This window comes from Bombina bombina, chromosome 1 (assembly GCF_027579735.1).
Source record: "Bombina bombina isolate aBomBom1 chromosome 1, aBomBom1.pri, whole genome shotgun sequence".
Taxonomy (NCBI): domain Eukaryota; kingdom Metazoa; phylum Chordata; class Amphibia; order Anura; family Bombinatoridae; genus Bombina; species Bombina bombina.
The window spans coordinates 469,927,115-469,942,247 of NC_069499.1; the positions used below are offsets into that span (position 1 = coordinate 469,927,115).

The window sequence follows — 15,133 nt, forward strand, 5'->3', positions numbered from 1 at the left end:
ACTTTAAGAATGCCTCTCTTTTTATCTGGTCTGCAGACAACCTTGATAGGAGAAATCTGCCCCTGGGAGAACAAGTCTTGAATTCTATTTTGTAACCCTGAGATACTATGTCCACAGCCCAAGGGTCGGGGACATCGCGTATCCAAGCTTGTTGAAAAAAGGAAAGTACCCCCCACCTGATCCAGAACCGGACTGGGGGCAGACCCTTCATGCTGAAAGTCTCAGATAAAGGCTTCTTTGATTGTTTCCCCTTATTCCAAGGATGATCGAGTCTACAAGAAGACTTGGACGAGGAAGGGGAAGACTTCTGACCCTTGAAGTTACGAAAGGAACGGAAATTAGAATTTTGACATTCCTTAGGTCTATTCTTATCTTGGGGAAGATAGGAGCCATTTCCAGCCGTAATTTCAGAAATTATTTCCGTCAGACCAGGACCAAACAGGGTGTTACCCTTGTAAGGTAGCGAAAGAAACTTGGACTTGGAGGTAACATCAGCTGACCAAGATTTCAGCCACAGAGCCCTGCAGGCTAGTATAATGAAACCAGACATCTTGGCTCCCAGTCTAATGACTTGAATGTTAGCATCAGAGATAAAGGAATTGGCTAATTTGAGGGCCGTAATCCTATCTTGGATCTCCTCCAACGGTCTCCTCTAAAATAAATTCAGACAAGGCATCACACCAATAAGATGCTGCACTTGCTACTGTGGCAATACTAAAATAGGGTTGCCATTGTAGACCCTGATGCACATAGATTTTATTTAAATAAGCCTCCAGATTTTTGTCCATAGCATCCTTAAAAGAACAGCTATCCTCGTCAGAAGAATCGGAGTCGTCAAAAGTAGCCAGTACCTCCATTAACAGTAAACTGAGGTATTCAAGCTTAAATCTGAAGTTTACCTCTTCAAAGTCAGTCAAAGGAATTATACTGTCCGAATCTGAGCTTTCACCCTCAGAAACTACCGAGGTATCCTCCTCATCAGGAGGATGGAGGTCAACCTTCGCAGCAGCAGAGGCGACAGACACCTTGCTATCAGAAAAAAAGTTTAGTTTTCCTCTTGCGCTTCCCCAACTTGGGAAAAGCAGATAATGCCGCAGAAGATATCTGTGCAGCAATATCTACAGGCAAATATAAGCCTACAGGAGGCTGAGAGGAACCGCAGGGCACTGTATGTGATGCCATTGAGGCTTGGGACGTTTGAGGAGAAAGCTGCGGCATAACCTGAACAGCATTATTCTGGGAGACAATAGGCTCAGAGGGCAATAATTTATCTTCACACTCTAGCGTTATAGCTAAACATGTAGCACAAAATTGTATAGGCAAAACAATTTGGGCCTCTAGACATAATAAGCATCTATAAAAAGAAACAGATTCCTGTTCCATGTCCATAGCTGCAAAATAAAAAATTCCCCAAAAATAAAGGAATAACTAACATTTTGAAAAAGACTGCTGTCACTTTAATAAAAAGTCTTTATCCCCTCAGAGCGTTATACACACTAATATAACCCCAAGAGAAAAAGAAAAAAAACAATCTTAGTACCTCTACACCTCAGACTGTCTGAGGTGCCCTACCGTAACTCTCAGAGGATCCACAATTAGTCAGATGCACAGAGGCTGCTTACGAGCGACTCCTTCAACAAGGCGACACAGAAGAAGCTTAGAAGAAGTGACGCCACCCCGCTCCGAGTCAGATGAGCGGGAAGTCACATGACCGGCAAACAGGAACTGTGCAGCAAACTAAAAGCATGCGTTCCAAGAAACTGCCGAGTAAGACCGGAGAATAAAAGTCCTTTTGCAGTCACAATAAAAGCCTCAATAAATTGTGCCCTACCGCTCTTGCGCTTCTAATAAAATGCCTAATTTAAACCCTTGTCAACACTACAAGAGTGAATATAATTAAAGAGCCACAGAGGAAACATCCCCAATATTAAGGGAAGATTAACCCCTAGTCTCCACATACAATATGTGCCTGCACACTGCCCCAGTAAATCCTATCTATAAAGGATTTATCATGTTCCAATATTACTGCAGAGATAACTATTTTCCTGAAGTGCAAGTCTCCAACACCTGGAAGACAAAAGCACTTACCTGCAATATAGCTGTCCGGCAGGAAGACAGCTCACCAGGCATGAAAGGACACATACACCATACAGAGACCTGTAGAAAAAGAAAGAACAGAGTAACCAACTCTGGCTTTCTATGACTAGGGCAGCAAATACGTCACCAAAACAAGTAAGGACCACCTCACCACTTCCTAACTGCTTAAATACCACCTCTACTCTTACTCAAGAGATTGATGTGGACACAGCTAAACCCAAATCCTTGCTTGCAGGGAAAAGTACCCAAAAAAGAAATAAATATCTTCAGACACCAAACTTCACCTCCTCCATTGACAGAGGCAAAGAGAATGACAGGGGGTTATGGGTAAGAGAAGTGACACTTAACAGCTTTGCTGTGGTGCTCTTTGCCTCCTCCTGCTGGCCAGGAGTGAATATCCCACTAGAAATTGGAATGACATTGTAGACTCTCCATGTCTTAAGAAAAGAAAGTTGTTTAAAAATGCATTCTCTGTCTGAATAATGAATAACTAACATTTTGAAAAAACATAATTTATGCTTACCTGATAAATTTATTTCTCTTGTAGTGTGTTCAGTCCACGGGTCATCCATTACTTATGGGATATATTCTCCTTCCCAACAGGAAGTTGCAAGAGGATCACCCAAGCAGAGCTGCTATATAGCTCCTCCCCTCACATGTCATATCCAGTCATTCGACCGAAACAAGACGAGAAAGGAGAAACTATAAGGTCCAGTGGTGACTGGAGTTATAATTTTAAAATTTAGAACCTGCCTTAAAAAGACAGGGCGGGCCGTGGACTGAACACACTACAAGAGAAATAAATTTATCAGGTAAGCATAAATTATGTTTTCTCTTGTTAAGTGTGTTCAGTCCACGGGTCATCCATTACTTATGGGATACCCATACCAAAGCTAAGTACACGGATGATGGGAGGGACAAGGCAGGAACATTAAACAGAAGGAACCAATGCCTGTAGAACCTTTCTCCCAAAAACAGCCTCCGAAGAAGCGAAAGTGTCAAATTTGGAAAATTTGGAAAAAGTATGAAGTGAAGACCAAGTTGCAGCCTTGCAAATCTGTTCAACAGAGGCCTCATTCTTAAAGGCCCAGGTGGAAGCCACAGCTCTAGTGGAATGAGCTGTAATTCTTTCAGGAGGCTGCTGTCCAGCAGTCTCATAGGCTAAACGTATTATGCTACGAAGCCAAAAAGAGAGAGAGGTAGCCGAAGCCTTTTGACCTCTCCTCTGTCCAGAGTAAACGACAAACAGAGAAGAAGTTTGTCTAAAATCCTTAGTTGCCTGTAAGTAGAACTTCAGAGCACGGACCACGTCTAGATTATGCAAAAGACGTTCCTTCTTTGAAGAAGGATTAGGACATAATGATGGAACAACAATCTCTTGATTGATATTCCTGTTAGAAACAACCTTAGGCAAAAACCCAGGTTTAGTACGCAGGACTACCTTGTCTGAATGAAAGATCAGATAAGAAGAATCACAATGTAAGGCAGATAACTCAGAGACTCTTCGAGCCGAGGAAATAGCCATCAAAAACAAAACTTTCCAAGATAAAAGCTTAATATCAATGGAATGAAGGGGGTTCAAACGGAACACCGTGAAGAACTTTAAGAACCAAGTTTAAGCTCCACGGAGGAGCAACAGCTTTAAACACAGGCTTAATTCTAGCCAAAGCCTGACAAAAGGCCTGGACGTCTGGATTCTCTGCCAGACGTTTGTGTAAAAGAATAGACAGAGCTGAAATCTGTCCCTTTAGCAAACTAGCGGATAAACCCTTTTCTAAACCCTCTTGTAGAAAAGCCAATATCCTAGGAATCCTAACCTTACTCCATGAGTAACTCTTGGATTCACACCAATATAAATATTTACGCCATATCTTATGGTAAATTTTTCTGGTCACAGGTTTCCGAGCCTGTATTAATGTATCAATAACCGAATCCGAAAACCCACGCTTTGATAGAATCAAGCGTTCAATTTCCAGGCAGTCAGCCTCAGAGAAATTAGGTTTGGATGGTTGAAAGGACCCTGAATTAGAAGGTCCTGCCTCAGAGGAAGAGACCATGGTGGACAGGACGACATGTCCACTAGGTCTGCATACCAGGTCCTGCGTGGCCACGCAGGCGCTATCAGAATTACCGATGCCCTCTCCTGTTTGATCCTGGCAATCAGTCGAGGTAGCAACGGAAAAGGTGGAAACACATAAGCTATGTTGAAAACCCAAGGGGCTGCTAATGCATCTACCAGCACCGCTCCCGGGTCCCTGGACCTGGATCCGTAACAAGGAAGCTTTGCGTTCTGGCGAGATGCCATGAGATCCAGATCCGGTTTGCCCCAACGACGAATCAGTTGAGCAAATACCTCCGGGTGAAGTTCCCACTCCCCCGGATGAAAAGTCTGGCGACTTAGGAAATCCGCCTCAAAGTTCTCTACGCCCGGGATGTAAATCGCTGACAGGTGGCAAGAGTGAGACTCTGCCCAGCGAATTATCTTCGAGACTTCCAACATCGCTAGGGAACTCCTGGTTCCCCCTTGATGATTGATGTAAGCCACAGTCGTGATATTGTCCGACTGAAATCTGATGAACCTCAGTTTTGCTAACTGAGGCCAAGCTAGAAGAGCATTGAATATTGCTCTTAATTCTAGAATGTTTATTGGAAGGAGTTTCTCCTCCTGAGTCCACGATCCCTGAGCCTTCAGGGAATTCCAGAATGCTCCCCAGCCTAGAAGGCTGGCATCCGTTGTTACAATCGTCCAATCTGGTCTGCGAAAGGTCATTCCTTTGGACAGATGAACCGGTGACAACCACCAGAGAAGAGAATCTCTGGTCTCCTGGTCCAGATTTAGCAAAGGGGACAGATCTGAGTAATCCCCGTTCCATTGACTGAGCATGCATAGTTGCAGCGGTCTGAGATGCAGGCGCGCAAATGGCACTATGTCCATTGCCGCGACCATTAAGCCGATTACCTCCATGCACTGAGCTACTGATGGGCTTGGAACGGAATGAAGGACACGGCAAGCATTGAGAATCTTTGATAACCTGGACTCCGTCAGGTAAATCTTCATCTCTACAGAATCTATAAGAGTCCCTAGAAAAGGAACCCTTGTGAGTGGTAACAGAGAACTCTTTTCCATGTTCACTTTCCACCCATGCGACCTCAGAAATGCTAGAACTATCTCTGTATGAGACTTTGCATTCTGAAAACTTGACGCTTGTATCAGAATGTCGTCTAGGTACGGGGCCACCGCTATGCCTCGTGGTCTTAGTACCGCCAGAAGTGAGCTCAGAACCTTTGTAAAAATTCTCGGGGCCGTGGCTAACCCGAAGGGAAGAGCCACAAACTGGTAATGCCTGTCTAGAAAGGCAAACCTTAGGTACCGATAATGATCTTTGTGAATCGGTATATGAAGCTAAGCATCCTTTAAGTCCACTGTGGTCATATATTGACCCTCTTGGATCATGGGTAGGATGGTTCGAATGATTTCCATCTTGAACGATGGTACCCTTAGGAATTTGTTTAAGATCTTTAAATCCAAGATTGGTCTGAAGGTTCCCTCTTTTTTGGGAACCACAAATAGATTTGAGTAAAATCCTTGTCGATCGCGGAACTGAGTGGATCACTCCCATGATTAAGAGGTCTTGTACACATTGTAGAAATGCCTCTCTCTTTACTAGGTTTGTTGATAACCTCGAAAGATGGAACCTCCCTTGTGGAGGAGAGGTTTTGAAATCCAGAAGGTATCCCTGAGATATAATCTTTAACGTCCAGGGATCCTGCACATCTCTTGCCCAAGCCTGGGCGAAGAGAGAAAGTCTGCCCCCCACTAAATCCGTCTCCGCATAGGGGGCCCTGTCTTCATGTTGTCTTAGGGGCGGGAGTAGGCTTTCTGGCCTGCTTGCCCTTGTTCCATGACTGGTTGCCTTTCCAACCCATTCTGTAACGAGCAGTAGTTCCCTCCTGTTTTGGAGCGGAGGAAGTCGATGCTGCTCCTGCCTTGAAGTTACGAAAGGCACGAAAATTAGACAGTTTGGCCTTTGGTTTGGCCCTGTCCTGAGGAAGAGCGTGGCCCTTACCTCCCGTAATGTCAGCAATAATTTCCTTCAAGCCGGGCCCGAATAAGGTCTGCCCTTTGAAAGGAATGTTAAGTAGCTTAGACTTGGAAGTTACATCCGCTGACCAGGATTTAAGCCAGAGTGCTCTGCGCGACTGTATGGCGAATCCGGAATTTTTAGCCGTAAGTTTGGTTAGATGTACTACGGCATCTGAAACAAACGCATTAGCTTGCTTAAGGGTTCTAACTTTGCTCAAAGCCTCATCCAATGGCTCTGTGCGAATCGCCTCTTCCAGAGACTCAAACCAGAATGCCGCTGCAGCCGTGACAGGCGCAATGCATGCAAGAGGCTGCAATATAAAACCCTGTTGAACAAACATCTTCTTAAGATAACCCTCTAATTTTTTATCCATTGGATCTGAGAAAGCACAGCTATCCTCCACCGGGATAGTGGTACGCTTGGCTAACGTAGAAACTGCTCCCTCCACCTTAGGGACCGTCTGCCATAAGTCTTGTGTGATGGCGTCTATAGGGAACATTTTTCTAAATATCGGGGGAGGGGAAAAAGGCACACCGGGTCTATCCCACTCCTTACTAATAATTTCTGTAAGTCTTTTTGGTATAGGAAAGACGTCAGTACACACCGGTACCGCATAGTATCTATCCAACCTACACAATTTCTCTGGAATTGCCACCGTGTCGCAATCATTCAGAGCCGCTAATACCTCCCCTAGTAACACATGGAGGTTCTCAAGCTTAAATTTAAAATTTGAAATTTCTGAATCCGGTCTCCCCGGATCAGAACCGTCACCGACAGAATGAAGCTCACCGTCCTCATGTTCTGCAAATTGTGACGCAGTATCAGACATGGCTCTCGTGTCATCAGCGCGCTCTGTCCTTAACCCAGAGCTATCGCGTTTGCCCCTTAATTCGGGCATATTATATAATACTTCTTTCATAACATTAGCCATATCATGTAAAGTGATTTGTAAGGGCCTAGATGTACTTGGCGTCTCAATCCTACGCATCTCCCGAGCGGGAGACGCAGGTACTGACACGTGAGGAGAGTTAGGCGGCATAACTTCCCACTCGTTGTCTGGTGATAGTTTCTTTATCGGTACGGATTGAACAAACAGTTTCCTCTGAATCAGACATGTTTAAACAGACTTAGCAATGAAACTAGCAAGCTTGGAAATCACTTTCAATAAGTTTACAAGCAATATAAAAAACGCTGCAGCGCTTCAAAAAATACAGATATAATTAAACAATTCTTAACAAGAAGTGTATTATTAGCAGAGGATTGCACCCATTAGCAAAAGGATGATTAACCCCTCAATACCCAAAACGGATAAAACGGATATCAATTAAGATTTAACGCTTTTAATCACAGTCAAGCACACTGTCACAGATCTGCTGTGACTGATTACCTCCCTCACAAATTAATTTTGCAGACCCCTGAGCTCTCTAGAGACGTCCTGGATCAAGGAGGAAGAAGCAGGAAGACTGTGCTAGAATTTTAACTGCGCAACAAGGCGCCAAAACAAGGTCCCTCCCACTCCTATCACAACAGTGGGAGCCCTGATATAACGGTTTCCATGCAGAAAAATATGTTAGCCATGTGGAAAAAAATCATGCCCAAAGAGATTTATCACCAAAGTACCTCACAAAAACGAATAACATGCCAGTAAACGTTTTATTAAAAAGAAACATTTTCCAAAGTCATGCAAAGTTATCACTAAGCCTGCTACCAGTCGCTACCACTGCAGATAAGGCTTAAGTATTATTTCAGTTTTAACAGTATTTTCCCAGTCAAATTCTAGTCCCTAGAAAATAACTCGACTGCGCATACATTTATCAGCCTGATACCAGTTGCCACTACTGCATTTAAGGCTGTACTTACATCATACAGCAGTATTTTCTTAGTCAATTCCATTCCCAGAAAATAAAGTACTGCACATATCTCATTTGCGGAGGACCCCGCATGCTATTCCCAGTTTCTGAAGTTACCCCACTCCTCAGAATGTCGAGAACAGACAGTGGATCTTAGTTACGCCTGCTAAGATCATAGAAAAAACACAGGCAGTTTCTTCTTCCAAATACTGCCTGAGATAGAAAAACAGCACACTCCGGTGCCATTTAAAATAACAAACTTTTGATTGAAGAATAGATAAGTAGAAACTCCAGCTCCTCTCGCGACCTCCTTCTTTGTTGAGGGTTGCAAGAGAATGACTGGATATGACATGTGAGGGGAGGAGCTATATAGCAGCTCTGCTTGGGTGATCCTCTTGCAACTTCCTGTTGGGAAGGCGAATATATCCCATAAGTAATGGATGACCCGTGGACTGAACACACTTAACAAGAGAAAGACTGCTGTCACTTTAATAAAAAGTATTTATCCCCTCAGAGCGTTATACACACTAATATAACCCCAAGAGAAAAAGAAAAAAAACAATCTTAGTACCTCTACACCTCAGACTGTCTGAGGTGCCCTACCGTAACTCTCAGAGGATCCACAATTAGTCAGATGCACAGAGGCTGCTTACGAGCGACTCCTTCAACAAGGCGACACAGAAGAAGCTTAGAAGAAGTGACGCCACCCCGCTCCGAGTCAGATGAGCGGGAAGTCACATGACCGGCAAACAGGAACTGTGCAGCAAACTAAAAGCATGCGTTCCAAGAAACTGCCGAGTAAGACCGGAGAATAAAAGTCCTTTTGCAGTCACAATAAAAGCCTCAATAAATTGTGCCCTACCGCTCTTGCGCTTCTAATAAAATGCCTAATTTAAACCCTTGTCAACACTACAAGAGTGAATATAATTAAAGAGCCATAGAGGAAACATCCCCAATATTAAGGGAAGATTAACCCCTAGTCTCCACATACAATATGTGCCTGCACACTGCCCCAGTAAATCCTATCTATAAAGGATTTATCATGTTCCAATATTACTGCAGAGATAACTATTTTCCTGAAGTGCAAGTCTCCAACACCTGGAAGACAAAAGCACTTACCTGCAATATAGCTGTCCGGCAGGAAGACAGCTCACCAGGCATGAAAGGACACATACACCATACAGAGACCTGTAGAAAAAGAAAGAACAGAGTAACCAACTCTGGCTTTCTATGACTAGGGCAGCAAATACGTCACCAAAACAAGTAAGGACCACCTCACCACTTCCTAACTGCTTAAATACCACCTCTACTCTTACTCAAGAGATTGATGTGGACACAGCTAAACCCAAATCCTTGCTTGCAGGGAAAAGTACCCAAAAAAGAAATAAATATCTTCAGACACCAAACTTCACCTCCTCCATTGACAGAGGCAAAGAGAATGACAGGGGGTTATGGGTAAGGGAAGTGACACTTAACAGCTTTGCTGTGGTGCTCTTTGCCTCCTCCTGCTGGCCAGGAGTGAATATCCCACTAGAAATTGGAATGACGTTGTAGATTCTCCATGTCTTAAGAAAAGAAAGTTGTTTAAAAATGCATTCTCTGACTGAATAATGAAAGAAAATGTTGGGTTTCATATCCCTTTAAAATAAATTACTTCTACGACCAACAGCAAAGCATATAAATCTGGACTATTTTGGCAAGTATTTACCTCATTGTCTACAACAAATTGGAATGTATCTGCCAAAATCTTCATGCATTCATCAAAGGATAGAGCTGCTCCTTCTCTCAAATCAGCCTTATGCTAGAAGGAATAATAAAGAGAAAAAAAGGATTTATTTTTTTTCTGAACTAGGCTTTTTGCCATCTTAGGAAACAAAATAAAACAAGGCTGCAATAATTTACCTGTAAGGAGCTGGGAGGTGCCTGTGTGACTGGTGTCTCAATTGGTGCTGCAAGCTGGATTGGAATGAATTCCCCTGTCTCTTCATCTAATTGCAGCTGAGAATATAATGCTTGTTCCTGTTCCTTTAGAAGCTGTTCTTGCCTTTCCTTTTCAAGCTTCTTTTGTTTTTCTATTTCATACTCCTTCTGTCTTTGGCTGTAGTCAAACACTTCACGCCCAACACCAAGGTCAATATCTTGTCTCCAGAGGATGTCAATCAGATTTATATCCTGTAGAAAACAACATATAGAAAGGATAAGAAAAGAGCAAATAGAAATATATTTTACATGTAAGCTTTGGTAAGAATCAAATTAAATACAGTGCAGAGCATTTTTAGTTAGCAAGTCTGCATAGTAAGGAAAAGTTAAAAAGCAATATTCATTATCTGTATTTCAATATTTGTCCCAACTGCCTCAATATGTAAAAACAAAACTATCAACCTTTTTACAGAGCAGTCAGAGTATATAGTAAATATAGTGCTATGATCCAAATCTTATAAATGAAAAACATAAATTATGCTTACCTGATAATTTCATTTCAATCTGAGGGAGGAGAGTCCACTGCTTCATTCATTACTTGTGGAAATTAAGAACCTGGCCACCAGGAGGAGGCAGACACCCCAGCCAAAGGCTTAAATACCTCCCCACTCCTTCTGCCAAGGGAACAAGGAACAGTAGGAGGAATATCAGGGTATAAATGGTGCCAGAAGATTGATAAATTTAAGTCTGCCCACCGGATAAACGAGCGGGTGCAGTGGACTCTCCTCCCACAGATGGAAATGACATTATCAGGTAAGCATAATTTTGGTTTTCCATCTTAATGGGAGGAGAGTCCACTGCTTCATTCATTACTTGTGGGAACAAATACCCAAGCTCTAGAGGAGACTGAATGAAAAAAAAAAAAAGACGGGAGGGTAAAAATGAGGTAGACCCTATACTGAGGGCACCACATCCTGCAGAACCTTTCTCCCAAAAGCTGCTTCCGCTGAAGCAAAAACATAAAATGTATAAAATTTTGCAAAAGTATGTAAGGAATACCAAGTGGCCGCCTTACAAATCTGCTCCATAGAAGCCTCAATCTTAAAGGCCCAAGAAGAGGCCACAGTTCTAGTCGAGCTGTAATCCTCTGAGGAGGCTTGTGTCCCCCTGTCTCATATGCCAGACGGATCATACTCCTTAACCAAAAAGAAAGAAGTGGCAGAGGCCCTTTGCCCCCTGCGCTTCCCTGAATACACAACAAATAAGGACGAAGTCTGTCTGAACTCCTTCGTGGCCTGAAGATAAAACTTCAACGCCCGAACCACGTCCAGATTATGAAGTAACCTCTCCTTCGAAGAAGGGTTAGGACACAAAGAAGGAACTACTATTTCCTGATTGATGTTCCGACTCGACACAACCTTGGGAAGGAATCCCAATCCAGTTCGAAGAACAACCTTATCGGCATGAAAAACTAAGTAGGGAGGCTCACATTGCAAGGCTGCCAACTCAGAGACTCTGCGTGCCGAAGCAATAGCCAGTAATAATAGGACTTTCCATGAAAGAACCTTAATGTCAAGTGCAGGCATAGGCTCAAACGGAGCCCTCTGCAAAACCTTAAGAACCAAGTTTAAGCTCCAAGGATGAGCCGAATTTCTGAAGACAGGCATAATTCTAACTAGAGCCTGAACAAAGGACTGAATATCAGGAAGCTCTGCAAGCTTCTTATGCAACAGTACAGATAAAGCCGAGATCTGTCCCCTTAGGAAACTAGCGGCAAGATCCTTATCCAGACCGTCCTGGAAAAAGGCCAAAATCCTGGATACCCTGACCTTATGTCAGGGATATCCTTGTTCCTCACACCAGGACAAGTAGGTCCTCCACACCTTGTGGTAGATGCGTCGAGTGACCGGCTTCCTGGCCTGAACGAGAGTCAATCACTTTTTCTGAAAATCCTCTCTTGGCTAAGACTAAACGTTCAATCTCCATGCAGTCAGCCTCAGAGAATCGAGATTTTGATGTAGAAAAGGACCTTCAACCAGCAGATCCCTGCGACCAGGTAACTTCCACGGCGGAGATGACAACATCGCCACCAGATCCGTAAACCACATCCTCCGCGGCCACGACGGAGCAATCAGAATAGCCGAAGCTTGCTCATGCTAGATGCGGGCCACTACCCGAGGTAGAAGAGGCAACTGTGGAAATATGTAAATTAGGTTGGGTTAGGTAAGTCCCAGGGTACCGCCAAGGCATCTATCAGTTCCACCTGGGGATCCCTGGATCGCGACCCGTATATGGGTAGTTTGCAATTGAGTCTGGACGCCATGAGGTCTATCTCCGGTGTCCCCCATCTGCTGCAGATCTCCGCGAACATCTCGGGATGGAGGGACCATTCCCCTGGATGAATGTCTGTCTGCTCAGAAAACCGCTTCCCAGTTGTCCACACCCGGAATGTGGATTGCTGAGAGCTAACAATTGTGAGTCTCCGCCCATTCCAGAATCCAAGATACTTCCCTCATGGCTAGGGAGATTCTCGTCGTTCCCTGATGGTTTATGTAAGCCACCGAGGTAATGTTGTCCGACTGGAATCTGATGAATCGGGATGCCCCCAGAGCATTAAAAATCGCTTGAAGTTCCAAAATATTTATAGGTAGACTCAATTTTTCTCGAGTCCATCTGCCCTGTGCCTTTCTGGCACCCCAAACAGCTCCCCATCCTGATAGACTTGCATCCGTGGTCACAATCTCCCAGGATGGTCTCAAAAAGGATGTCCCCTGAGACAACTGTTCCAGTTGGGTCCACCAAGTTAGGGACTCCCTCACCGGTCTGTTTAGAGATATCTATTGGGACAGATCTGAATGATCACCGTTCCATTGTCTCAACATGCACAGCTAAAGAGTTCTGAGATGGAACCTGGTGAATGGAATGACATTGATGCTGGATACCATGAGCCCGATCACCTCCATACACCTGGCTACAGATGTCCTGGAGGATGTCTGAAGAGCTAGACAGTTGAACATAAGCTTGCAACGTCTCTGATCTGTCAAAAAGATCTTCATGGCTGAAGAATCTATTATCGTACCCAGGAATTTCACCCTGTTGCTGGGAACCAATGAACTCTTTCCTTCGTTTAGCTTCCACCCGTGGGACCGAAGGAGAAGAGCTCTTGAGTGATCCTCCGCAAGACTGTAGGACGGAGCTTGTACCAGGATATGGTCCAGATAAGGTGCCACTGCAATTTCTGCGAGTAGAGCTCACAGAACCTTTGTGAAGACTCTTGGGGCAGTAGCCAGACCAAACGGAAGGGCCACAAACTGGAAGTGCTGGTCCAGGAAGGCGAACCTTAGAAACCTGAAGTGATCCTTGTGGATTGGAACGTGAAGGTAATCGTCCTTTAGGTCTATATAGTCATCATGAATTGCCCTTCTTGAACCAGGGGCAAAATTGACATGATCCTCTCCATCTTGAACAACGGAACTGACAAAAACTTGTTTAGGGCCTTTAGATCCAGAATTGGACGAAACGTGCCCTCCTTCTTTGGGACCACGAAAAGGTTTGAATAATACCCCAGACCTCTTTCTGCCGCAGGGACTGGGACGATTACCCCGAGGGATGAGAGATCCCTTACACACCCCAGGAAGGCGCCTCTCTTTTCTGGTCTTTAAGATATGTTTGACAGGAGGAATCTGCCTCTGGGCGGATAAGGCTTGAAACCTATCCTGTAACCCTGGGATACGACCTCCAGAACCCAAGGGTCTATAACGTCTCTTCTCCAGGCCTCCGCAAAAAAAGATAGTCTGCTCCCTACATGATCCAAGGACAGACCGGGGGCCGTCCCTGCATGTCGATTTTGACTCAGCAGGCTTCTTGTTCTGCTTGGACTTGTTCCAAGATCCCTTGGATTGCTCCGACTTTGTGGCAGGCTGCTGGCGCTGAGACTTGTCTACACAAAAGGGACGAAAAATGAACTCCCTTGGGTTTAGCCCTCTTATCCTGAGGCAAGAAGGCACCCTTGCCACCCGTGACCGTAGGTATGATAGAATCCAGGCCCGGGCCAAACAAAACCTTCCCTTTGAATGGGAGGGAAAGCAAACGAGACTTAGAAGTCATGTCAGCAGACCACGACTTTAGCCACAGAGCCCTGTGGGCTAAAATAGAAAAACCTTATGTCTTAGCATTCAGGCAAATAATCTGCATGTTAGCATCACAAATGAATGAATGCGCTACTCTTAAGGGCTTGATTCGTTCTAGAATTTCATCGAGAGGAGTCTCCACCTCAACCATTGCTGATAGAGCGTCACACCAGTAGGTAGCCGCCCAAGCCACCGCAGCGACCACCGCCGCCAGTTAAAAAACGAACCCCGTGAGTTGGAACATCTTCCGCAACATGGACTCCATCTTTTTATCCATGGGTTCCTTGAAAGAGGAGCTATCCTCTAATGGAATAGTCGTTCTCTTAGCGAGCGTGGAGATAGCACCATCCACCTTCTGGAACGGGGAAAAGCTTTTTAAAAGAAGAGGGGGAAAAGGACGAACCAAGTTTCTCCCATTCGTTCTTAATAATATTTGCAATCTTGACTGGAACTGGGAAGGACTGGGTACTACCCTGTCCATATAAACCTAGTCTAGTCTAATCTAGTTTAGGGATCAAAGGTTCCTCCGGTAGTTTCGGTTCCGGAACCTCCAACGTAGCAAGCACCTCTTTCAGCAGAGAGCGCAAATGCTCCATCTTAAATTTAAAATCTGGCTCCTCCACGGACGGAGTCCTAGAAGTAGCTGATTCCGACCCAGAAGCGACATCCTCCAATAAGTCCTCCTTAGCGGATAATCTGTCTGAGACATCCAGTGGAGTTGAAGACCCCTAAGACGGATAGCCGCGCTGTACCTTCCGCTTGCGCTTAGTAGGGCGAGGCATCACATTAATGGCCGCAGAAACCGCCGTCTGCAATTGATCGGCGAAGTCTGGAGGCCAAAGGACCCCTCCCGCAGGAGGATTAGTAGTGCCCTGGGGAACTGCTTGTGCAATCTGAGATGAATACAGGGAACGCACCTCACAGGGCGGAGAATCCTCAGAGGTGGAAGGCTCAGTCGTACTAAATACTTTATTCTTTTTGGTAATAGCAATATTGCCAAAGCATGTGGAACAGAGTTGCGTAGGCGGTTCAACAGAAACCTCCTCACAAT

General features: G+C 44.7%; 1 protein-coding gene across 1 annotated transcript in view; it reads right to left on the reverse strand.

The window, feature by feature from the left end:
* The window catches only part of NFE2L2 (NFE2 like bZIP transcription factor 2), a 66,922-nt gene that overhangs the window by 13,904 nt on the left and 37,885 nt on the right, over positions 1 to 15,133 (reverse strand). The window contains exons 2-3 of the mRNA XM_053698492.1: positions 9,935 to 10,204; positions 9,741 to 9,833 (exon numbers count right to left, since the gene is read on the reverse strand). Of these exons, the coding sequence (XP_053554467.1) occupies positions 9,741 to 9,833; positions 9,935 to 10,204 (363 nt within the window). The remainder of the gene's footprint in view (positions 1 to 9,740; positions 9,834 to 9,934; positions 10,205 to 15,133) is intronic.